The following is a 23902-nucleotide window of genomic DNA, read 5'->3' as shown; positions in this document are numbered from 1 at the left end:
TCCTTTATCCCTGTTTTTTATCACTCAAAGGAAAGGTTTTTCCTCTTCTGAATTGGAACACGGCACAGATTCCACGGCAGGCCTGGATTTAGCCAGGACAAATGAGGGTTTTTCACTGTGTTAAACAGAAATTCACTGCCTGCTTAGGCACGTGTTGAAACCTCTTCCAGGCCTGGCCATGCCTTGCTCCTCACTCCAGGCAAGCAAGTGTGAGACACTGCAGGGCTGAGCTGATGACACAAACCCCTCCAGAGGCTGCTCTTCTGCGCTAACACTCAGGCACAAGTCATTAAGGAAAATACTAATTAGCTGGCTATGAACTCATTTCCTGCAATGAGCATAACAAGTTTATAATAAGAGTTCATATATTGCCACTTAGAGGGCTTTTTATGCTGCAAAGCAAACTAAAGGTTGCCCACAGCAGACAGTGGCTGTTCCATCTCTTTCCTGCCTGGAAGGAGAACCTCTCACCCAAATGGCAAATGCCTGTCTGCATATTTAAGCACTTCCTTTGGAAAGGGGAAGGAAAAAAGAATAGGACTTGCCAAATAAAACTTTAACCTCTCCACACTTGGTGCATCCCCCTCAGAATGTATTTTTGCAACAGACAAAGCTTGTTTTTAAGTCCTGCTCTTGAGTAGGAGGTGCTAATTTCTAATCTTTCAGTGATGCTGAAAAACCTCATAATATCTTAGTAAAAGACTGAGTAATATGTTACCACGTTTGTGTTTGGGGGAGGGAGGATGTTTCATTTACAAAAATGATGATGTTTTTCAGAAAAAGGAGTGAGCTATCTGTAACATTTTATTGTGCAGACCTGTGAGTGTGTCATAGCATTATTGGCATTTTATTGTCTGGGGAACATAGACTGAAATTAGCTTTTCAAATGAGAAAAAAAAATATTCCTTCATCTATAGTTAAGCTTTGGAAACTAATTATTTGACTATTTTTATAGCTGCTAATTGCTTAAATAATACATAAATAAGTAATGAGTAAACTTTATACCCATAGTCTTTACCATACATTTCTACTTTTATTCTGAATATTTTTTCCCTTTGGGTTTCAGGAGAGGCTGAACTTGTATTAATTAGCAGCTTGCTAGTGGCATGGTAGTCACTCCAATCACTCAATTTCCAGTTCCAGCCAAGACTACTTTCATCAATAAAGAAATTTTAGCAAACTTTCAGATCAATACTATAAATATTAATAGCTAAACTTCCAAAAAAATTTATGCATTGTGCATGTATGAATTTGTAGGTCCGTTATATGCACTATCTCAATCCTTGAAAATAATTGCAGCTGCCATTATTTAGTTTTGCTTTAAACAAACCTGCAATGTATCAGGGGTAGAAACTGATTTAATTCTTTCAAACTTTTCCTCACAAAAAGCTCAGACCACCACCATGTGTTCACATATATATGACAGGAAGGGATTTTTTATTCTCACCTTAGGCCATTTACAGGTGGACAAGCACAGGTACTGGGGTGGATTGAGAGTAACCAAAATAATCCTGTTGTGCAAAAAAGATTCCATTGCTGAGCCCAAACTGCTGTAGGACAAAGGGGACATTCAGGCTGCATCTTTACTGCCCCAGGCACTGTGAAATCCTAATTTCACTGAGGTCCTTGAGCACTGCTGCAGCTGCCAGCATCCCCATGTCTGGGGCTAGAGCACCCCAATAGGTTCTCTCTCAAAGGAATGCTGCACCATCCTTCCTGCATTGTCCAGGAGAAACACCACCATCTGTCAGAGTTCATTGTAAGGATTTGAATTTGATAGACAAGCACTGCTAAATTTTCATATAAAAAGGGTTCTCCTAGGTACAGCCACTTACAAAAGGGATTTTACTGAATGCTAGCGATATTTCACTTTCACCATTTCCCATTTATGATATTCTCACTACCACATTATCTTTATTTACTGTTTCTTTCCAACAAAATGAATGAAATTACTGTTACAAGAACTGCTAAATAAATTTAATTAAAAGTCCAGTGTTACAATTTAAGGTAGTGTAGCAAAAATGCTGCTGTTTGGCCTTCTTTTGTACCCCCTGATTTTGAAGCAAACGGAGGCCCAGGTGTTCTGCCCCAGGTGTGGCTGAGCAGGAGGGAGGTTTGAGGAGAGCTGGGGGCTGTGGCAGGAGGTTCTGCTTCAGCCAAGCCTCACCTGAGCTCTGGCTGAGGGCAGCAGTGGCGGCGTGGCAAAAGGGACTCAGCCCAGAGGCAGAACGGCCCCAAAATTCTGTGCTGCAAACACACTACACTCCAAAACCTCAACAGCTTTCTAAGAGGCTCGAAGAATAATGGATAAGCCAGACACTGTGAGAAGAGCTAAAGAATGAAGAAGGTTTTTTTTCCAATTGTCTTTGTTGTTCTCTCTATTTTCCCTTTGAGAACAAGTACTTTGCCCTTTTACACTCTAGTACATGGCTTTGGTTGAATGGAGTGTTACGTGCAAACCACGAGGCTGTGTTCATGTTTTGAAGAGGTGCAGGTTCTGGTTTTTGCTTTGGAGAGTTAGCAGATGTGATACACTCATGACAGAATGAGGTTATTGCAGGAGTGACTCATTGTTGAATAATCAAGTGTTTACTCCACCAAAACTGCATGTAACCAGCCTGCCACAGTTTCCCTGCTTTATTCCAAGATGTATCTTTTAAATGTCAGTGCACCAGGAAGGAAGGTAAACTCCTTGGGTGGCTCAGATCTCTTTTTATGCATGTGTTTAAAGGCAGAGAGTCTTGGGGTTCTCAATGGAGAATAAAAACTACTGAGCACATCGGTTGAGACACTCATTAATCAGCTGAGGAAGGGAAATCAACTGGAGAGGAAAACAAGATCCTTTCCTGAAGTATTTCTGAAGTAGACCAGATGGAGAAAGAACAACTGGTGTGAGGTTCTGGTTTGGTTGTTTCATACATCCCAATCTAGTATCCCTCCTGACAATAATGTAACAGTGTGAGAAAGCTTCAGCCAATAATATATCTAAAATTAATTTTTTTCAAACTACCTTCTTCAGCCTTTGATTTTTCTTTTAAAGAAGTTAATTTGATGGTTCGTGTGCTTTCTCTGGCACAAATGTATCTTGTCTAGCAACAGGGACTTAAATCAGATGAGGAAGAACTGGCTGGCAGAGCATCTCAGCCTTCTGACGAGATAGAGGGCCCAAAGGTTATGATCTGTTACAGGTCTAAAGTTCAGGTCAGGATGCAAATCCAGATCAAAGAGACTTTGAGGCCTTTCTCTAATACTCACTGTGTACATTGGGAGGGAGCCCAGTGCCTTATGTGGCTGCTGGTTCAGCCAAGCCTGTTTAAAGGGCAGGAGGAGCAGGGCTGAGAGGCAAATCCTGGAACATGCCCAAGTGCTCCCTAGGTTATTTGGGAAGGTCCTCCACCAACATGCAATCAAGGGGCTCTCTTAAAAAAAAAATTACAGATCATGCATATTGCCTCTGTGTGGATAATCTCCCCTGGAGTAGAGGAAATTCACTCTGTGAAAGCATGAAAGAGCTGAGGCCGAGCTTCTGGAAGTTCCCCAAGTTTGAGTCTCCCATGGTCAATGCCCTTCTGGGAAACAGACATCACCTTCTTGCAGGTATGCTCTAATATCAATGTCAAGAACTTGGTCTTAAGAGCTAAAATCCATTGTATTCAGACAAGAAGTGGTGCAGCTGCTCATGAAATTAAAGTTAGGTGAAGCCTTGTCACAGGAGCAGTGACAGAAACTGTGGAATTTTAAAAGGTCTTGCTACTCAGACAAAAGCATAGCAGATTTTTGAGGCTGTTCTAATTAATTCCTTGCAGTCAATAATGTCCTGATCTTCCATCACTGTTTAAGTCACTTATTGCAGGTCACTACATAAAAAGAAGAAAAAGCCAAATATTTGACTTGCCTGAATTGTTCCTGTGGGTAACATCACGCAGGTTCCAACTGAATGGAAGTGCCAGCTTTAGAAGTCCAGCTGGCTACATTTCTAAATCACCCCTTGTCTTACAAGACCCTAGGTTACATTCAGAATCTTTATCAGATTCTCCCATCCTCCTTCTAATAGTATTGGATTAGGTTTGACTCTCTTGGATTGACTGTGCTGTTATGTAATGCTGTCAAGTGAAAATCAGGTCAAGTACCTCGTTAGGGCTTCCACACTAAGTTTTCCTGCCAAGTTCTGTGCTACACTGGTTCTGGGTTTAAAGCCACATCTGTGTTTTGGGTTTAAAGCCACCCCTGTGTTTTGGGTTTAAATCCACACCTGTGTCACTGCAACACGAGCTAAATTTGGAAGTGCAGTGCCCAAGCAGGACCTCAGTAGCCTGTTGATAGTGGGTGCAAGGAACACTTATTCAAGCTCAGAAGCTGATGTAGATCATTGAAAGATGACTGAGGAGCCCAGCAGCAGCCATGGTGCAGGCCCTGAGCAGCTGTTAACCCCTTCCTTTCAGTATGCTCTGTGGGAAGGGCATCTCCTGCTGTACAGCCTCTGTCATGTACAGCTGTGCTCCAGACAGCATAGGAGGAGCTTCTGGAAAGGATGGAATGTGCAGGTCTCAAACAGTGTCTGATTCTGGATAAAGCTACCAAGAGCATTGCTTCCAGCCAGGAGAGGCGTCAGTTTGGTGCCCAAGGTGGCAGTCAGGAAGCTGTGGCCCTGCAGTCCCTGGGGATATGCCAGGGTCACTAAAGGAAGCCTTTTTGTGACCCTTTGTTTCACCAGCCCAGGGGAAGAGCCCAGGCAGCATCAGTGGCACAGAGCAGGAGCTGAAATTCTGACTGGTGGTGACTGAACAAGAATGACTTAACCATTTCATGGAAAATTCACAGGCAGGCAGTTGTAACTGCCCAGACATTTCCAGCCTAGAGTGGAAGGCAATCAATCTTGGCTCCACCACAAATGAGAGCTCCAATCAATCCTGGCTCCACCACAACTGACAGCTCCAATCAATCCTGGCTCCACCACAACTGAGAGCTCCAGCTGTGTTCATATAGATTGTGCTCTGCATTACCCTGCACAGATGGGAGAGATGCTGTTGCACAATCTGTGACCCTGAACAGTCCTCCATCACCATGATGAAGGTTTAACCCTCTGCAAGAGCAGCTGAGCTCCATGCATCAGACACATTTGTTCATCTCTGTGCATCAGACACATTTGTTCATGCTCCCTGGGCAGAATTAGAAAGATTCCATGGCTTATCTCACTAATGACAACCAACCACCACAGCACATGCAGTAGCAAACATTGAGCATTCCAGAGCACATCATGGGTCAATGACTTTGAAAAGTTAAACACATTAATTTACTGTACTTCATCACCACACTGGAGGAAATAGTCAGGAGGAAACATTCTACAACCCACTAGAAGGTAGGTTTCTTAACTCTTCCTTGAAAATTCTCACTTTTATTTAGCAGTCATCCCCATTAGTTACAATTTTGAGAGAGAATAGGTCCACATTCCACAAAGAGCAGTTTCTGTTCTCCACTCTCACCTAAAGGTGAGATTTGATTTTGATTATTAACTTGCTTGAACTACATTAGCTGGGAGAATGTGAGCTTTGCATCCTTGTAGCACTTCCACTGCATTTTCATGTGGGAGCTTGGTGTGTTTGCAGCTAGAGGATTCAAACTCTTTAATGTGTATTTGCACTCCTATCAGCTGAGTATCAGTTCAGCCTCTCAGAGGAGAAGGAACATCTGTATTAAGGCTCAGTATCAGCATTTCACCTTCCTGGTTGCACCACCTCCAGCTAAAGCTGTGCCCATCTCATGAGTGTGTTCAGCAGAGAAGCCCTGTGAGGACACCACGCTCAATATCAATATCAATAATATCAATTATCAATATCAGTAACAGGTGTGGGTGGCAGGGTCCCACTCTCAGCAGATCATTCCTTCAGATCAGGTATCAGATAACCTTAGCAGTTTAACAGGGCTCCTGAAGTTGGATGGCTCATTCCTCTCCCAGTGAAAGCTCATTTATACAATTGTGTCACCCCACAGAGTCAGGTCTTTCATCCCTGCTACGTTTTTGTCCAGCCCAGGAGGATTTCTGAATTGTTTGGGTTCTCACCCAGCGAAGGACTGTATGATCAGGGCATACCAGGGAGTCCAGTATCACATTAGTAACTTGGAATATTCAGCTTCATTAAGACTGGGGCCACTTTTGACTTAATGATATGAAGTAGTACACATGACTAGAAATTGATAAATATTTAGGGGAAAATGCAACTGGAACCTTTCAATTGATCATTACTTATTCTCTCTGCAAAATTCTACTTCAGCATAATTTATGTATAGATTCACAGTAACAAACTGGTCAGGCTCTCAATTTTTTTAACTCTGTGTCAAGAGAAATACTCCTCAGTGGGAATATTTACACTACTATTATCATTGTTTCTATTCCCTAATTAAATCGCAGACAAAAAAACCCAACCCATCAAATTATTTTTTAAAATTCTATTAATTATTTTTATAAATTCTGAAGGAGTTAACCTAAAAAGACCTTTTCCTGAATTTCCTGGCTCAAAATTTGATTAATTCATTTTTAGTTTGATTAAGGATGATTAAACTATTCACTGTTTTAAAAAGAAAAACAAGAAACTCACCAAAGCATAAAGAACTTTCTCTCAAGCCACAATATATTTCTTTTAATTACATCAAGTGTTAATTTAAATTAATTGAGTATAATAGGTGTCTCAGCTGAGCACTTTACAAAGATGACACTATAGTCTATGAACTATCCACATGCACAAATTAAAATACATCTTTTTAAAGCCTATTAACACCCCTACTTTGAACAGTGTTTCTGTTCCTTCCTCCTTTCCAGGAAAGCTTTGCTGGGCACCCTTCCCTTTCTCAGCCTCTCCCCACTGTTCCCCCCTGCCTTCTTCCTGATTTTTGAACCATCCTGGCAGTGGGGACCATTCCTGCAAATGCAGCTTCCTCCCCAGAGCTTGGCAGCCTCCGACACCACCAGAGCTGCTCATGGGCCTCAGGTCAGGGCCCAGTCATTGGGGATTGGCATCCAAGAGATGTCCCATGGACCCTGACAAATGGGGCCTTGAGTTTTCAGCAAGAGACTGCACCTGAGCCATTTGTGATGTTTGCATCACCACTTCTGCATTTCCCTTGGCTTTTTCAGGACTGTGACTAGCTAATGCTTTTTGGCTGTCACACAGGGTTTTCTTTCCTTTCTGGCTTTCATATTGAGGCCATCTTGGTTGTTCAGAACACCAAGAGGTGTTTTCCATGAGGAAAAATATTAAATCCATAAAAGATGATAAACCAGTCTTTATTTATTTTCTGCAGACAAGGTTTTAAGACTTGGATTCTACATCTAACCTCAAAGAAATCTGTGTTTGGTTGGCTAAACTGAAATATGATATCTTACATGAATACTTAGAGGTATCACTCTCTTCAATGGGAGTAGCAGATACGTCTGACAATGGATTTTGCCATCCAACTTTAGGAGCTCAGATTGAGAATTTTGGTCCTAATGTTTGCTGCAACCTTAGATTTGGGTCCAATCCACCTGGCAGTGTCCCTTTAAACAGGAGCTTCCCCACAGCTGCATTCTCTGACTCTGAGATGGTTTAGGATGCTTTTCATATACTACAGTTTCTGAAGGTCAGTGCGTACACATCTTAAGACACAGTGATTAGACAGTGTATGGAACTACTTGGCAGTATTTAGCTGGTACAGTTTCTTGTGGAAACAACAGAATTCCAAAATACACCACACTGAATGCTTATGGGTTATTACAAGCAAAAATCCCAAGACAGCGGGAATTAAAAAGCGGAGTTCAACAAAGGAACACTGATATCGTCGGTTGATATGAACAAAGGTGTGCCAAGTCTTCCTTCTCTGCTTTTTCAAGTGGAGAAATAAACTGGGAAATGAAGCAGAAGGAAAGAAAGATTAAAAAAAAAAAAAGACAAAACCCAGGAGTTATTACAGAGTTACTGTTGTGCTTTTCTCACAGCAGTGTCAGAGGGCTGCAAAAATCCTTAGCACATTCCAGATGAAGAGTGCAGGGTGTGTGGCAGACACAGGGATGCTCCTCCTGTGCCCAAGGGAATCTGGAGGTGAAAGTGGGGTAGAAAGCAGGGGAGACTGAGGCTCAGAAGGCAGAAAGGGCAAGGACTGGCAGTGATGTTATCTGCTGTCCCCAGTACAGCAAAGCCGTGTGCTGTCCTGCATCCTCCTGCAGGCAGCACCCATGGCTGCTGAGAGGAATGGCTCAGCTTGTCTGCACCCACAGCCACCCCCAGGGAGGGCATGGCCTTGTTCCCACTCACATCAGACTGGAAAAGCCATGCAGGCCTTGTCTAACAGCACCTGCATGCTTGATGTTTATGGCATTTAAACATATAGTGCAAGTAAACACAGCATTGAGTTAAATACACAAGGTCCTTCATGAAGCTGCAACCTTTAGCTGCAACTTAACACAGAGGAATCAAACTGGGAAAATAATTTGAACAACAGGTACAGTCAAATCTCACTGACCTGGTACTGGATCTCACTGTGGTGAGCCACAGCGTGGGTTGAACAATATTGTGATTAAATACCCTGCACTCAACCTAACCCACGTCAAACCTGCACTGGCTTTTTTTTCTTTATTTTTACTTTAGCAGAACAGGCATTCAGCATTTTAACCAGGAGTAAAACAATGTTCTTACTTCCTAAACTTCCGCGGAGGTTGATATGAGCTATGTTGACCACATTTTAGTTTCTTAATACTCACATAATGCTCAGTGAGGAATATATACCCAGCAATTAGTTCAGTGGCTGCACATCTTCTTTTGTCTGGTTGCTGCACAAAGACTGGTCTTTCTCTTGAGTACCCAGTTAATACAGTTAATATCTAAGCATTTCCCATTCTTACTGTATCAGTGTTACGAAACCCTGGAATTATTCTGGGTCACTCTGGTGCCAGCATTCATAAGGCTAATAAACTGTCACATGTATCTCATTCCTTTTAGTCATGTTTACAGGTGATCCTGCAAGCTTTCTTTACAGGAGCAACAGAGGAAAATGGAAACATGCTGAGCATCAGGCATGTAACTTGAGAGCTGGGAATTAACTCACATCCACAGTCTGGCCTTTTGGTGAATCTCTTCTGGGTTACCACCTGCATTGTGTATCTGGAGAATCTCCCTTTTAGCAGTTAATGCCATATTACAGTTATGTCACCTAACAGCTGTTGCTAGCACAGGGTTACATAAATAAAATGTTCAGTTCCTGTCATTACAAGGTCCCTGAGTCCCAAGCAGCAGGGCTGCTATTATTCATTCATAGCTCCCTTCCCTACACAACTGTGTGGAACGAGATGATCTTTTGAGAAAAGAAGTCAGTGAGACTTTGGGCCGTATCTTTTAACAACATTTGGGCATTCGAGGTGCAAAAGGATCTTCAGAAGCACTGACATCTCAGATTCTAGCTGGTATGGCAGAAACCAGGCACCTACATGCTTTTTAAAAATTCATCAGATGCCTGTGTGCCTTCACCCTCTTTTTATAGGCATGAGATATTTCAAGGATTACTGTTCTCAGCAGAAAACACTGGGACTGTGGCAGTCATCATCATCATACTAAAAGGAAGATCTCTGAGACTGCATAAAAATTTATTTAAAACATAAAAAGGGAGAGCTTTTAATCCTAGGGAAAGTTATGTAATATGCTGATGTTAAAAACATTAAATGTCAACAAATTCTGCCAATATGTGTCCAGGGAGTTTGCAGTAATTCTCACTATAAAAGCATAACACTAGAAGGGAAATTTCACAAATTAATCAGTTTAAATATTTTATATCCATTTTTTTGTTGCTTTGTTTTTCAATGTATCAGCCATTCTTAAGTCACAAGCCATTAAGAACACAAATAAAAGAGAAAATGAATTACTCACTTATAATTATAATGAGAATGACTGCACATACTACACCGAGGATGATCATCATCTATAAAAAGAGAAGATATGAGAAAGAAAAACAGAAAGTCAGGTTTTCATGTGCAACAGATTAACCCCTCAATTTTTTTTCTTTTACTTAATGACTCAATCCTCATAGTTTTAACTCTGAAAGGGACTTACTAAGGCCCCAGATTTATTGCTGGTTTTAAAATCAGCAATGGGCAGAGCCTGTTGTCAGAGCTGGCCAGAAATAGGTGGGTGCAAAGCAGAGCAGAGGCAGCCCAGAGCCCCCTGAGAGCTGATGAACCCTCCGGGGCTTCAGCCCAGTGGCCATTATTACCCCAGTGAGCGGAAAGACTGAAAAACAACAAACATGGGAATGTCAAATCAAAGCCTTCATTCCTCCTACCACGAGGACAGAGCCAGCCATTGGCTTGCAGGAGATCCTTTTTAAATTTCTTCCCTTTCTTTGCAGAGTTTGGGAGCCAGAGGAAGGACAGGGGGATTGTTTGTCAGCAAAAAGCAGGAAAGGAGAATGAGGGCAGGTTTGGAGGTAGTGCAGGTCACTCTGGTGACGGCAGTCACGGGGGTGAACCTAACTCAAAATCTGTGCTTGCAGATCCCAAAAGCCCTGCTTCCTGCACTGCTGGACTTATCAGCTGGGCAACAGCTAAAAGAGGCCCAGAGGACCTGCTATGGTAAATTTCTAATGTAGACCCTTTTATTTCTGGTGTGTTTTTACATGTATTTTACCCAGAATATTTTGTCTTGCTCTACATTTCATAGCACTGTGGATTGGAGAGACAAAGCAGACAACAGGCTAGTGAGGGACACATGTGGGATTCCCCCTTGGGAACAGCTGCTTTTATTTGGGTGGACATAAGTGGTCAGCAGGAAAGTTGGTGTTGAGCAATGGAAACCAAGGTGAACTTTTGGCACAGTGTTTGTGGTGGTGGTGCATGAGTCTTAGAAGAGTAAAAGATGAAGTTTCTGGGTCCAAAATCCACAAATATTGGAGAAGGTCTGAAAAAGCAAAGTAGAGTGAGGCTCCCTCTGCTCTTGGGGAAGGATTAGATTTTGGAGCTGGTTGATCAAAGTCCTGCTTTATCCTAATCAGCCCCTCTTCATAAGAGACTGTCATTTTCTCCCTTCTCACAGCAGTGTACAGAACCCAGTTTTGAGTATTTTTTTATGGTTTACCATCCTAAAGAAAAATCAAATCAATGATCCCCACAAGGAAAAAGCTTCTTTTCTCCCACTGCTGGAATTCGCTGCACCTGACCAGGTTTTGTGGTTCCCACAGAGAACTGACACAAATTGACATGGAATGGTTTCCCGTCCCTATTTGAAGGCACTGGGGAAGCATCAAACATTGTACCTACATTTTATATACTGCAGAAATTATGGGTTCTGGTAAAGATCAGAGTTGCTTGACTTCTGGAGCCTTGAGGTCAAGGCACCTCCTTCTCACCTTGACGAGATGAGTCAGAGGTGCCATCCTGCAGGCAAAGTCCCACTAAATGCAAGTGAAAGCAATTCCTGCCAAGAAGTGATTCCAAACAAGGGTTTATATTCCTTACCTTGCAATTTTTCCACCAGTATTTCCTCTTCAGCTTGGCTGCACTGGTCTCAAACTGTGAGGCACCTGCTTGCAATGCATCTGCCCGGTTGTCGAGCTCTGACAGCTTCTGGTCCCTCTCCAGCACCTTGTCCACGTTCATTCTCATGATGTCCACCACCTGTGAAGGCACAGACACACCTGAGACCCCTCCCACAGCAAAGATGAGGGGCACCCATCTGGTCACACCCTGGAGTGTCGCACCTCATCCTAAACCCAGCTGTGGGAATTGGAAAAACAGAAATTCCACAGACACAGGAGAGTTTGATCTGCAGCCTTGGGAGAAGCCTGGACTGATGTAAAAATACAATACACAGACATTAGGCAGAAAAATCATAAGTTTATGTTTCTGTAGTTTTAAGTAAGAGTATGCCTTAAGTGAGAAACTGCATTGATAAGATGGTGAAGGGTTATAATGTAGGGGTGTAATTGTGTAGAGCAGCCAAGAGTTTAGAGGTTATAACAGAAGCATTTGTGTGCATGTGAGACAGAAGCCCATTGGGTAAAAGTAACCACAGTGCAGTGGAAGTGAGTAAAGGTGATAGGTTAGAAAAGCAAAATAAACCCTGTGGCAACTGTCCCCTGTCGCAGATGTCTTTTATGAAAAATCCTTTCCTTAGGATTTTTCCTCCTGAGAAGCTGGGAGGCCTCAGGAACAAAATGTAAACAATGGTTATCTGCTGCTGTGGGATGCAACAGGTGCAACTGTGATTGGTCTCATGTGGTTGTTGCTAATTAATGGCCAATCACAGTCAGCTGGCTCAGACTCTCTGTCCCAGACACAAGCCTTTGTTATTCATTCTTTGTTATTCTATTCTTAGCCAGCCTTCTGATGAAATCCTTTCTTCTATTCTTTTAGTATAGTTTTAATATAATATATATCATAAAATAATAAATCAAGCCTTCTGAAACATGGAGTCAGATCCTCATCTCTTCCCTCATCCTCAGACCCCTGTGAACACGGTCACAGTCCACTGGATCAGAAGGTTCTATATTGCCTTGTAATGAAGAACTTGTGACTGCTTTGAGCTATGGCTGACTGCTTGTTCCTCTAAAATCTCACAGCCTCTGAGACTGATGTTTATCTGAGCAATAAATTATTCTCAGCCCCAAAATAGTCCCACCCCTTCATTAAAAGCAGCGGCAGTGATGCCCAGCCTTTTGCCGTGTGGTGTGTGATGGCATTTCCTGAGCACTGCCCCAAAACCCAGCCTGTGGAAATAGCCCCAGTGAGATACACTGTGCTGGATGTCCTTAAGGGAGAAAATAAAGAGACCTCATGAAACACCACATTTAGTTTGATTAAAGTTTTTGACTTCTTTTATACAAATACAAAGATCTGATGAAGATCTCTGCAGCACAATTTGGCTGACATCACTAAGAGCAAGCCATTGTTCTCCTTGTACATTTAATACCTTCCTTACCTGAAGTAGGGAAAGCAGACAGACAAAGGCCACTCTAAAGGGAACTGTGTGCATTTCCTTACCAAATCATTTAATCATTCTGCAGATCTTTTGGGCAGGATGACTTCTCAGCCATCATCTGACGTCCTGCTTGGAAGTGGAGGAGGAGAATGTTTCACCTGAGCAAATTCATCCCAAAGGGCAGCAGAGAGCCAGGATGCAACAGGCAAGGGCTGCTCATAAATGGATTTTATGCTTTGGCTGAGGTGAAAATCCTCTTCTAGCAAGCCAATAACTAAATGGCAATCCTGCAGAAAGTCACCACTTTAATGCAAATGTCAGACAGTGTCACAATCTCTGTAAAGCTGAGTCCAATTTTTCTAGCAGTGAACGAGGCTGATGGTCTGTTAATTAATTCTCACACTCTATAATAAGGAATTCCATGTTATACATATTTAATAAAATTTAACTATTACCTGCAAAAATCCAGAATTATTTAAAGGATACATTATTCAAATACAGCGAGAGGAAATTGATAGTGAAAGAATCTTTAACAGGACTGGCAGAAGGTCTCAAAAGATTTGTTTCACTTGTCTACCAAACCTAAACCAAAATGAAATATTTTGGTCAATCCAAATTTTCTTACTTGCTTTTTCCAAACCAAAACCTTCCAAGCACTTAACTTCATATAAACAATGCTATTTTTTTTAAATTATTGATTTTTCAGCTAGTAATTAGTTGAATTTTATCTTGCTGCAATGATTTGTAGTGAAAATTATAAACTATTTGAAAATGCTGATACAAAATACTCTGCTATTTCCTACCCATTCTCTTCATTTTTGCGCGGTTTTGGTTGGGCTTTTTTGTTTGTTTGTGGGTTTTTTGTATGCTTGGTTTTTTGGGGTTTTTGTTTTGTTTTGTTTTGTTGGGTTTTTTGGTTGGTTTGGTTTTTTGCTTGTTGGTTTTTTTGTGTTGTTTTGGGGGTTTTTCGGTTGCTTTGTTTTGGTTTTTTTAGGTTTTGGTTTGGTTTTTTTGGGGGGGTTGTTTTTTTCTTTTTAGTTTTGCTGGGGTTTTTTGGAGTTTTTCTTTTGTTTGGTTGGCTGGTTTTTTGGTTGGTTTGGTTTTAGTTGGTTTGGTTTTTTGTTGTTGGAATTTTTGTGTTGTTTTTGGGGTTTTTAGGTTGCTTTGTTTTGGTTTTTTTAGGTTTTGGTTTGGGTTTTTTTTGGGGGGGTTCTTTTTTTAGTTTTGCTGGGGTTTTTTGGAGTTTTTGTTTTGTTTGGTTTGGTTGGTTGGGTTTTTGGTTGGTTTGGTTTTGGTTGGTTTGGTTTTTTGTTGTTGGTTTTTTTGTGTTGTTTTTGGGGTTTGGGGTTGCTTTGTTTGGTTTCTTTGGGTTTCTTTGTTTTGGTTTTTTAGGTTTTGGTCTGGGGTTTTTTGGGGGGGCTTCTTTTGTGGCTTTTTGGGTTTTCTTTTGGTTTTTTATTTTTTTGGTTGTTTTTTTTAGTTTTGCTGGGGGGGTTTTTAATGGTTTTTTTGTTTGTTTGTTTTTTGGTGGTTTTTTGCTTAGTTTGCTTTTTTGGTTCTGTGTTTGTTTTTTGTTTTTTTTTTTTTTTTTTGTTTTTTTTTTTTTGTTTCCCCAGAACCACTTACGGAATTTAACCTGGCTGCAGTGAACACTCGCCCAGGTGAGATTTCATTTTTTGTCAAATAGATAAATGTTTGTCTGGGCCTTAGAAAATAATCTCTATGGTGTCTGGAGGAATCGGGGGGGGGAACCCCAATAGAGAAACAGGTGAAATCCTCCCCGGGCATCACAACATCAGCATCACCAACAGCGGAGATTCCCGGGCTCTGCCGCCACCTGCGGGCGCACGGAGGGAAAAGAGCCGGGACAGAGCCACAGGTGAGGGATAAAAGGGCTTTGACTTCGGTATTTCATAAATATCTTTCTTCTAGTTGTGAAAGATGCGTATTTATGACTGGCTTTTCGCAAATATTAACGTGAATATTATATGTGTTGTGTTAGAAAGTTATGCTGTGTTAATTTTCTTAAGTAGTGTGTTAAATGTAGTTTTAGGTTATAACAAAATGTCAAAATAGAAACTATGCTGTGTAAGATACTTTTTTAAAAGAAAGGACTCGCAGTGAGATAGCAGCCACAGGACACCTGGATCTTTCAGAGAAAGAGAATTTATTGCTCCATTATCAGAAGAGAGGAACTTCTTCCCATCTTGCTCAGCCCTGAAGATGCTGTTAGGATTCAGAGGAAGAAGCTGACACTGCCCAGACAGAATCCTGTGTTTGAATGGAATTTATGCATCATGTATGAGGTGTATGAATATGCAACACGTTATTGTTTTAAAGGTTAATCCTCTGTTAACGTGGGTCCTTTTCCAGGCTTATTTTGCCCAGAAAAGGTACCTGGACTGTCCATAATTCTTTGTTTCTATTGTCTCATATTGTCCTAATTCAAATTGTCCAAATTATTATTACTCTAATTATATTACTATTTTTATAACCATTTCACTACTATTAAACTTTTAAAATTTTAAAAAGCAGTGATTGGCGTTTTTCACAGTAGTGATGCCTCAGGATTTTAGCTTTTATATTTTTCACATCCTGTACTGCATCAGTGCATAACTCTAAACTCACTATAAACTCTAAAACCTGTCAGCTGCTGTTCTCCCTTTTATTCAGACAAAACAATTCCTCTCCAGGCCTGAAGCTCAAGGACACCCTACAGCCTCAGGCCCCAAAAAGTACAAACAAAAGTGAATTTCGGGGAGCAAAGTGGGGGTAAATAACTTCATTATCTGAAGCTGTAATTAAGGGATTAGCCCCTGATATGTAAATGGACTAAACTTATAATTGTGTGAAAAACTGGTGCCCATTGGCCAACCTTGGTGTAGCTTCTGGGAGGCTGTGACTGTCCAGGGTGTGGCTGTTGAAGGCCTTCAATAAATCCCCACTTTATTCTCTGAATCTTGTCCAGCCTCTGCTCTAGGCAGCCCCTCCAAGGCATCAGCACAACAATTCATCAAGGTGCACACACACAGTAGATCATGTATGTGAATGTATAGACCTTGCAAATTAGCAAAATATCTAACAAAGATGCCTCAATGAGGGGCTTAAATGAATGGCCTGACATCTCCCTATTCTAAAGTATTTCCCCCCAGAGGGGCCTGATTTTAGTTTACAATAAATGTTTTAGGAGGGGGCCTTGGTATCTCAGGATAGGGTGAGGCTTTCCAGTCCCCAGCTGCAAGGCTTTTAAGATGTCTGGCCTAGCAAAATACCAGGATATTAAGTTTAAAAAATTAGAAATATGCTTGTTATGAGTATTGAGAACACATAAAATATATTTAAAAAGTAAAAAAAAACATCATGACATCACACTGGATCCCTTGGTGTTACAAACCAGCACCACCCCAGCGAGCTCACAGTGCTGGGAGTGCCAGCTTGCCTCCCTTGGCTATTCTGATATTGTGATTTCCCTGCTAAAAAGGACCTGCTGACCACGTGCTATCAGCTCCAAACCAGTGAAAAATTCTTCACTGACAGAGTAATTAGGCACTGGAAGTGTCTGCCCGGGGAGGGGTGGTGTCGCCATCCCTGGAGTGTTTAACAAGGCGTGGATGGGGCACTTGGTGGCGAGGAGGTGTCAGGGCAGGGTTGGACTAGATGACCTTAAAGCTCTTTTCCAACCCAGATCATTCCGTGGTTCTGTGACAGCAGCAGCCTCTCTCTCAAATGGCATCAAAACCCCCACAAATCCTGGATTTCACCAACACAACCCTCAAATCCAAGAACTACTCATTGTCCCCCCCATACTGGGCAAGAGCAACATCCAAAACTATCTCATCATCTCCACAAAAAGACAGATTTTCATGGGTCTGAGTGAAAAGAATCAGAATACAGAGTATCTTAAACACAAAGCAGGGGCTCACTCTCCTCACTGATGCCATCTCTACTGATCTACTTGAAGAGCCCTATGTGTCTGACAGGCATCACTCCTTTTAAGATAATAAAAGGCAATTTTATCACCTTTTAGGGATAGTTACTTTTGCTGTCATTCACATAAACAATTACAGGGCCTTCATGATGTAACATCTTGAGGACAAGAAATTTATTTCATTATTCTGACCAAAGACAAAAGTTAAAATGTAACATTCATTTCCCCACTGGAAGAGGAAAAAAAGAGATAAAGAGAGAACCTAGTCTAGACATTTCTGCAGCATTTCTGCAGCCAGAGGATGTTGTGAACACATCTGAGCAGCAACAATGGGAAGACCAGAAAGTCACTGTTCCAGATTTTCAACAAACAAAAGCTTCTCAAAAAGACAAGGCCCATTTTGACAGGTGTATTTAACTCATCTTAAGAAATGCATTTGAGTTGGATATTTTGAGGTCTTCTCTACTATCTTCAAAGCATGCCCAAAGCTTTTGAAAATAGAGGCTTTTAGGCATGTATGTTATTGTATTTGGAGGGTGCCCCGTGGCAGGAAGGAAATTAATCTGACTCCATGTTCTCAGAAGGCATATTTATTTTATTATTTATTATTTATTATTTTTTAATTTTTATTTTATTTTTATATTTTCATATAATATTATTATATTGCATATCAATATATTATTATATATAATAATAATATTATATATGATATATTATATATGATATATTATATATTATTATATATGTTATATAATATATATTATTATATATTTATATAATATATGATAATAGTATATTATTATTTATTTATAATTTTATTTATTTTGTATTTATTATTTTATTTTTATTTATTATTTTATTTATTATTATATTAAACAATACTATACTAAGCAATACTAAAGAATACAGCAAGGATACTTACAGAATGCTAAAAAGATAATAATGAAAACTCCTGACTCTCTCCAGAGTCCTGACACAGCTTGGCCCTGATTGGCCAAAGAGTGAAAACAACTCCCAGCAGAATCCAATGGAACAATCACCTGTGGGTAAACAATCTCCAAACACATTCCACATGAGCACAACACAGGAGAAGCAAATGAGATCAGAATTGTTTTCCTTTTCTCTGAGACTTCTCAGCTTCCCAGGAGAAAAATCCTGGGCAAAGGGATTTTTCAGTGAATATGAATACCACAGTAAGTACATATTTTCTAATGTGTATTTTATCAAATTGGCTTTTAAGAATCACACAAGCTCTGTGCACTTCGCCACAGACAGTAAGTAATGAGTTACTTCAGCCTTTGGAGGGGTGGAACAATATTCTTTCCTCAATAGCCAGCACACAAAGGCACCCAGCAGGTATGTAAGGATGCTACAGCTGTGCTCACTCTTCCCATTCCCACAGCAGCTGAAGGGACTCTGGCATTACAGCCAAAACAAGAATTTAAGAATGTGCTGGAACAGGCACATGGTCCCGCAAGATCAAGAAAAGGAGTGGGGATTTGTTAGAGAAGCTGTTATGACATCATGTGTGGGTGCCTTTCTTTGGGAATAAATTGGGATGATTAATCAATAGAGCTCCTGCTAATGAACACCGCCCTCAGTGGCTCAGTTCTGGTGGTTTTAATCTATCTGGAAGAAGCTGATGCTCTTCTGTCTCTGTGACACAGTCTGAGAAAATAGTATCTAAACTTTAGGATTAGACACACTACAAGAGTTGCTTCCACTATGACATCTCCTCCTAAGGAGACGACTGGGAGAAATTCCTGAACTGGCAGTGTCGGGGAAGATGAAACATGAAAGCCTTATAAATATGATTGCCTGGCAAAAGATTTTGAGAATATGGAAATTATAAGTGAGATTGAAATGCAAGTAAGCTTTGAGATACTTTAGTTACTCAACAACTGGAAAGCAATGGTATGGCTGGTTGAAGGTAATTTTTTTTTGATGAAACAACACCCTCTGCTTGCAGACAGCTCCAAGGGTGATAGCAGACCCTACAGCTTGGCAGAAGGGGCCTAAAGAGGAGTTTTTAGGGTTTAAAATGTAACACAGTATGGTAATGTAGTTATTCTTATAGGCTGTATGTAAATGCTATAGGATTTGTATCTTGTACTAGATTGGTTAGTGAGAATCAGAATATTCAGTACAGAAGAAGATTTATGGTACTGTAATGGGAACTTCGCTCTCTCATCCTCTTTTACTCTTCCTGGCTCTCTCATTTTCTCTTTACTCTGCTCTTGCCTTCTCTCTCTTTCCCTCTCTCTCCCTCTTTGGGGCCTGCTCTGAGCTGTGCCTGGCAGCTCCCAGCAGGGCCCTGCCCCCAGGCCCTTTGCAATGAACCCCAAATCCCAGCAGGGCCCTGCACCCAGGCCCTTTGCAATGAACCCCAAATCCCAGCAGGGCCCTGCACCCAGGCCCTTTGCAATGAACCCCAAATCCCAGCAGGGCCCTGCACCCAGGCCCTTTGCAATGAACCCCAAATCCCAGCAGGGCCCTGCACCCAGGCCCTTTGCAATGAACCCCAAATCCCAGCAGGGCCCTGCACCCAGGCCCTTTGCAATGAACCCCAAATCCCAGCAGGGCCCTGCACCCAGGCCCTTGGCAATAAACCCCAAATCCCAGCAGGGCCCTGCCCCCAGGCCCTTTGCAATAACCCACAAGTTCCAGGACCTGGCTGCAGAGATCTCTGGGCTCTGTCCATCCCCACCATCCTATCCGTGACACTCCTACATGGCAGCAATGCCCACATTTAATCTGCAGAGCTGTTCCTGGTGCAGGGATATTTATATCCAGGATCTCTCTTTGCTGGCAAATCTCAAGTTCTGGACCCACTCCCTTCAGATGAGCAGGAGCTGCACAAGGGGGACCCAAGCACAGCAGCCCCTGGTGCTGAGCACTCACCTCGTCCACCTGGGCTTGTGTCTGCTGCAGCCTCTTGTTGCTGGACACGTTGGCGGCAGGAGGGGGCCCTGCAGCTCCTGCAGCCCCTGCAGGACCCTGGGCAGATGCTGGAACAGACCTAGGGCAGAACCAGAGAACCTGAGTGACCAAACCATCCTGGAACAGACCTAGGGCAGAACCCGAGAACCTGAGTGACCAAACCATCCTGGAACAGACCTAGGGCAGAACCAGAGAACCTGAGTGACCAAACCATCCTGGAACAGACCTAGGGCAGAACCAGAGAACCTGAGTGACCAAACCATCCTGGAACAGACCTAGGGCAGAACCAGAGAACCTGAGTGACCAAACCATCCTGACTTGCTCACAACCCCTTTCTAGAATGGTAAAAAGTACCTTTCTCTTCAAAGAATTTTTGAAGTTTCAAAGCACTTTGTTTTTCTTCGAAGACCTTTACGCTTGTTTCCATTCTTGGATCACAACCCTACTGTTCCATTCTGTCAGACAATACTCTTTTCTGACCCAGAGATAGGGCAACTGAGAGGTATTTTAGACACTTTTATTCCATTTTCAGTCTCACAGGAAGGGTGAGACAATACAGATGTTACAATTCAACCATCACAATCAGAAGCCAACTGTTTTTTAATTACAAAACACTATAAGCCTTTCTTGGCTTATCAGCTTTTAGCCACACCATGCTGCAGATGCCTTAAAGCCAATCATTTAAAAAGCCCTCATGGGTCCTACTACAGGGCATCTTTCATGGTTCTATTTCTCCAAAGTATCCAGTCTTTTTTATAAGGCCATCCTTTGAAACTTGTTTCTAGTTCCATTTTTCTCTCCACAATTTCTGTTCTATTCCATGGCATTTCTAAATCAGCATTTCTTATCTCAAGGTTGGTATACAGAGGCATGCTATGTGAACCTGCTGTCAAGTTTTGAAAATTTTCTACAAATCTACTTCTCGCACTGTTCCTTCTCATACCACAAGCAGTTTTTACACTGTTTCTTGATGGGACTTTATCAAATTCTTCCATCTCCCTTGCTGTTTTTTTAAATGGTAAAAAATTCAAGTTGTCTACCCTAAGTTAGGCCAATAACCAAAGTGACCACAGAGCTTCTGTCCAACAAGGGAACCCCCTGAGCTCTGGGCACTCTGTAACTGCAGGAAGGGATGGGCTGTGACCCTTACAGTGTGCTGATAAAGCTCTGCCCTGCTCCTCCTGCTTGGAGCTCACCAAGCCAAGAGAAACAGAAGGAAACAATCAGAAACGGGAGGAGATCACATCCATCACAAACAGAAGAGAGAAGAAACAATCAGAGTGTCAGAACTCAGCGCATCCCTCTGGGTGTCCAGAGCTGCCAGGACCCTGCCAGGGGGCTCAGAGACCCTGGCACACAGCCCAGAACACCTGTGGGTTTGATTATGACCCATGGAGCAAATTACCAACTTTGTATGAGGACCTGAAAGCCACAGAAGTAGTGTAATAATAAAATTATCACTGGGTGAAGGGGTAGATTTTGGGGGTTTTTAGAATGGGGGTTTTGGGAACAAGATGGAGGGACTTGGGCATGTCCAGTCCTTCTTCTTCTTCTTCTCTACCTCCATCTTCTGCTGTGACGTTGGCACTTTGGGATTGGTTTAGAGTAGAAGCTCACTATCTAACATAGGTGATAGGTATTGGAAAGTAATAGCAAACATGTTATAGGTAGTTTGTAGTATAAAGAGATAACACCACCCCGGGGGCAGGCAGAGTGCCTCTGTCTGTCCTGCTGAGCGGACCTTGGCTGGGCAGGAGAAAAATTTCTATAGATAAGATACAATAAACAACTCTGAGAGCGAGAACTGAAGAGCTGTGAGTCATTCTATGAATGTGCAGGCCGAAACAGAGACTTTTCACGTGTCTCAGGGCTGCAATAAGCTGCAACCTCCAGAGAACAGAGGCGGAAATGGGTGTGAGAATTGCACACAGCATGGGGTCAGTCACCTCTGGCACCAGCAATGCTGACCCTCCCCATTTGGTCCCCAAATGCCCACCAGAGAAGCTCCAGCATTGTCCACAGCCCCTGGAGGAGAAGGTCAGAGCCCTGCAATGCTGACCCTCCCCATTTGCCCCCCAGAGCAGCTCCACAGCCCCTGGAGAAGGTCAGAGCCCTGACCCTCTGCACAGCAGCTCCCAACCTCCAACACTGCCCTTCTCCAGGCTGTTCTGTAACAAAGGACAAAACAAATGTCCTGAAACCCCAACAGCAGATCTGCTCTGTCTCAGAGTGTGAGTTTGTGCAGACAAATCTGCCCCCCCAGACTGAGCAGGGTCCCTGAGCCTCAGCCAGCCATCCTCACACCCACACCTCACCTCTCCTTGCAAGGGACCCTCACTGCTCCCCACAGGGAAACAAACCCTTCCTCAAGCTGCAGAGGAAATCCCTGAGCATGTGAACTGAGAAATATCACAAATCCCACTCATGCATCACCAATGCCTTCCCACAGTGACAGACTGAGAGAACACAGTGTTTCTCTGTGAATCATTCCCTTCTACATCCTGGGCTCTGATTAATGCTGCTGGAGTTATGGCCTCATTAATGCACTGCCAGAATGCCTGGGGCACTGAAGTGGGCTCCCCAAAGGTGCCTTTGGCTGCAAAATTCAGTTTGGCAGTGTTGCCTGAGGCTGGGATCCCTATGGATAGCAGTGGCCCCAGAAGCTCCCAGAGCTGCCTGCAGCCCTGCTGTGGCTCACACCTCACCCTTTCACTGGGGCTTGAGCTGAAAGAGCAGAAATTGAACTTGCCCAACCTTTGAGGACCTCACAACCACTACTTAAAACCATTAAAACCAAGTTCCACCTTCCAGGGAAACCACTCCATCCCAATAGGATTTATTTTGAGTTGTCACAAAGGATCAAAATCTGACTATAACGTACATCACACACAACACAAAACAAGATCTCCCTGGAGCATCAGCAGCCTCAAAGGAGATCCTGGTACAACAACAGAGCTAAAATTAAAATTGTTAAACTTCTTTGCAGGTAAGGAAGTAAATAGGCATTTTCCCAATCATCACAAGCAGATTTTCTCCTGTGGAAACACTGTGTCACTACCACAAACGTCAGGAGAGCTCCTCTCTTGAGTTATGCACTGTTGGAGTCCCAGAGACCACAGGAGTATGTGAGAAGAGTTTTTCCCTGCCACGTGTTTTGCTGTGAGCAGAGCTTATAAATTCAGTGATGTTCTTGGTCAGAGCTATGAGATAACTGCAAATCTGGAGCTCTGCCATGCACCTTTTCTGCCTACTAATTCTCATCTGTTTTTTGCAGCTCCCAAGCTGTCCTTAAAATGACTTGACATACAGTAGATACTCTTAAGGTTGTTCCCTTCCAGCATTCTTGCTGCCATCTAATTTGGTTTCAGCTGCCTTTTCTGGAGCTTCTCTGCTCCCTGCACAAGGCAGGAGGTGATGGGAAGGATGGGTGGTTTTACAGCTGCAGGAGTTGCAGGATGTGGTGTTTGTGAGGGTCCCCGGGACGAGGTGAGAGATGAGAATCTGACTCCATGTTCTCAGAAGGCTGAGATATATTATATTATATTATATTATATTATATTATATTATATTATATTATATTATATTATATTATATTATATTATATTATATTATATTACATTACATTATAACATTACATTACATTACGCTATACGAAAACTATACTAAAGAAAGAGAAAGGATACATCAGAAGGCTTAACAAGAATGAATAATAAAAACTTGTGACTCAGAGTCTGACACAGCTGGCTGTGATTGGTCTTTAATTAAAAACAATTCACATGGAACCAATCCAACATTCACCTGTTGGCAAACAATGTCCAAGCCACATTCCAAAGGAGCAGCAATCAGATCATTGTTGTTTTCATTCCTCTCTGAGGCTTCTCAGATTCCCAGGAGAAAATCCTGGGCAAAGAGGATTTTTCAGAAAATATGACAGTGACAGCAGCCACCAAAGAGAGGTGACAATCTTTATGCTCAGGCACAGCAAGCTCGTAATTAGCGTGCCCATCCTAATTAATTGCCTAAAATCTAATCCAAGCTTTCTGGTAAAGAAGGGAACTGAAGGCCTGCATCACTTGAAAGCACAGACATTCTCTGC

At 42.3% G+C, this 23902-nt stretch overlaps 1 protein-coding gene across 1 annotated transcript in view; it reads right to left on the bottom strand.

Annotated features, from left to right (window-relative positions):
* Nucleotides 1–7268: 7268 nt before the first annotated feature.
* Nucleotides 7269–23902, bottom strand: part of LOC132077333 (vesicle-associated membrane protein 2-like) — a 54982-nt gene continuing 38348 nt past the window's right edge. Inside the window, exons 4-7 of the mRNA XM_059478898.1 lie at nt 19768–19934; nt 11477–11635; nt 9894–9945; nt 7269–7879 (exon numbers count right to left, since the gene is read on the bottom strand). Coding sequence (XP_059334881.1) covers nt 7863–7879; nt 9894–9945; nt 11477–11635; nt 19768–19934 — 395 coding nt within the window. The 3' untranslated portion in view covers nt 7269–7862. The remainder of the gene's footprint in view (nt 7880–9893; nt 9946–11476; nt 11636–19767; nt 19935–23902) is intronic.

The sequence above is a fragment of the Ammospiza nelsoni genome, chromosome 10, assembly GCF_027579445.1.
Source record: "Ammospiza nelsoni isolate bAmmNel1 chromosome 10, bAmmNel1.pri, whole genome shotgun sequence".
Classification (NCBI taxonomy): domain Eukaryota; kingdom Metazoa; phylum Chordata; class Aves; order Passeriformes; family Passerellidae; genus Ammospiza; species Ammospiza nelsoni.
This window is presented reverse-complemented; position numbering and strand designations above follow the sequence as displayed.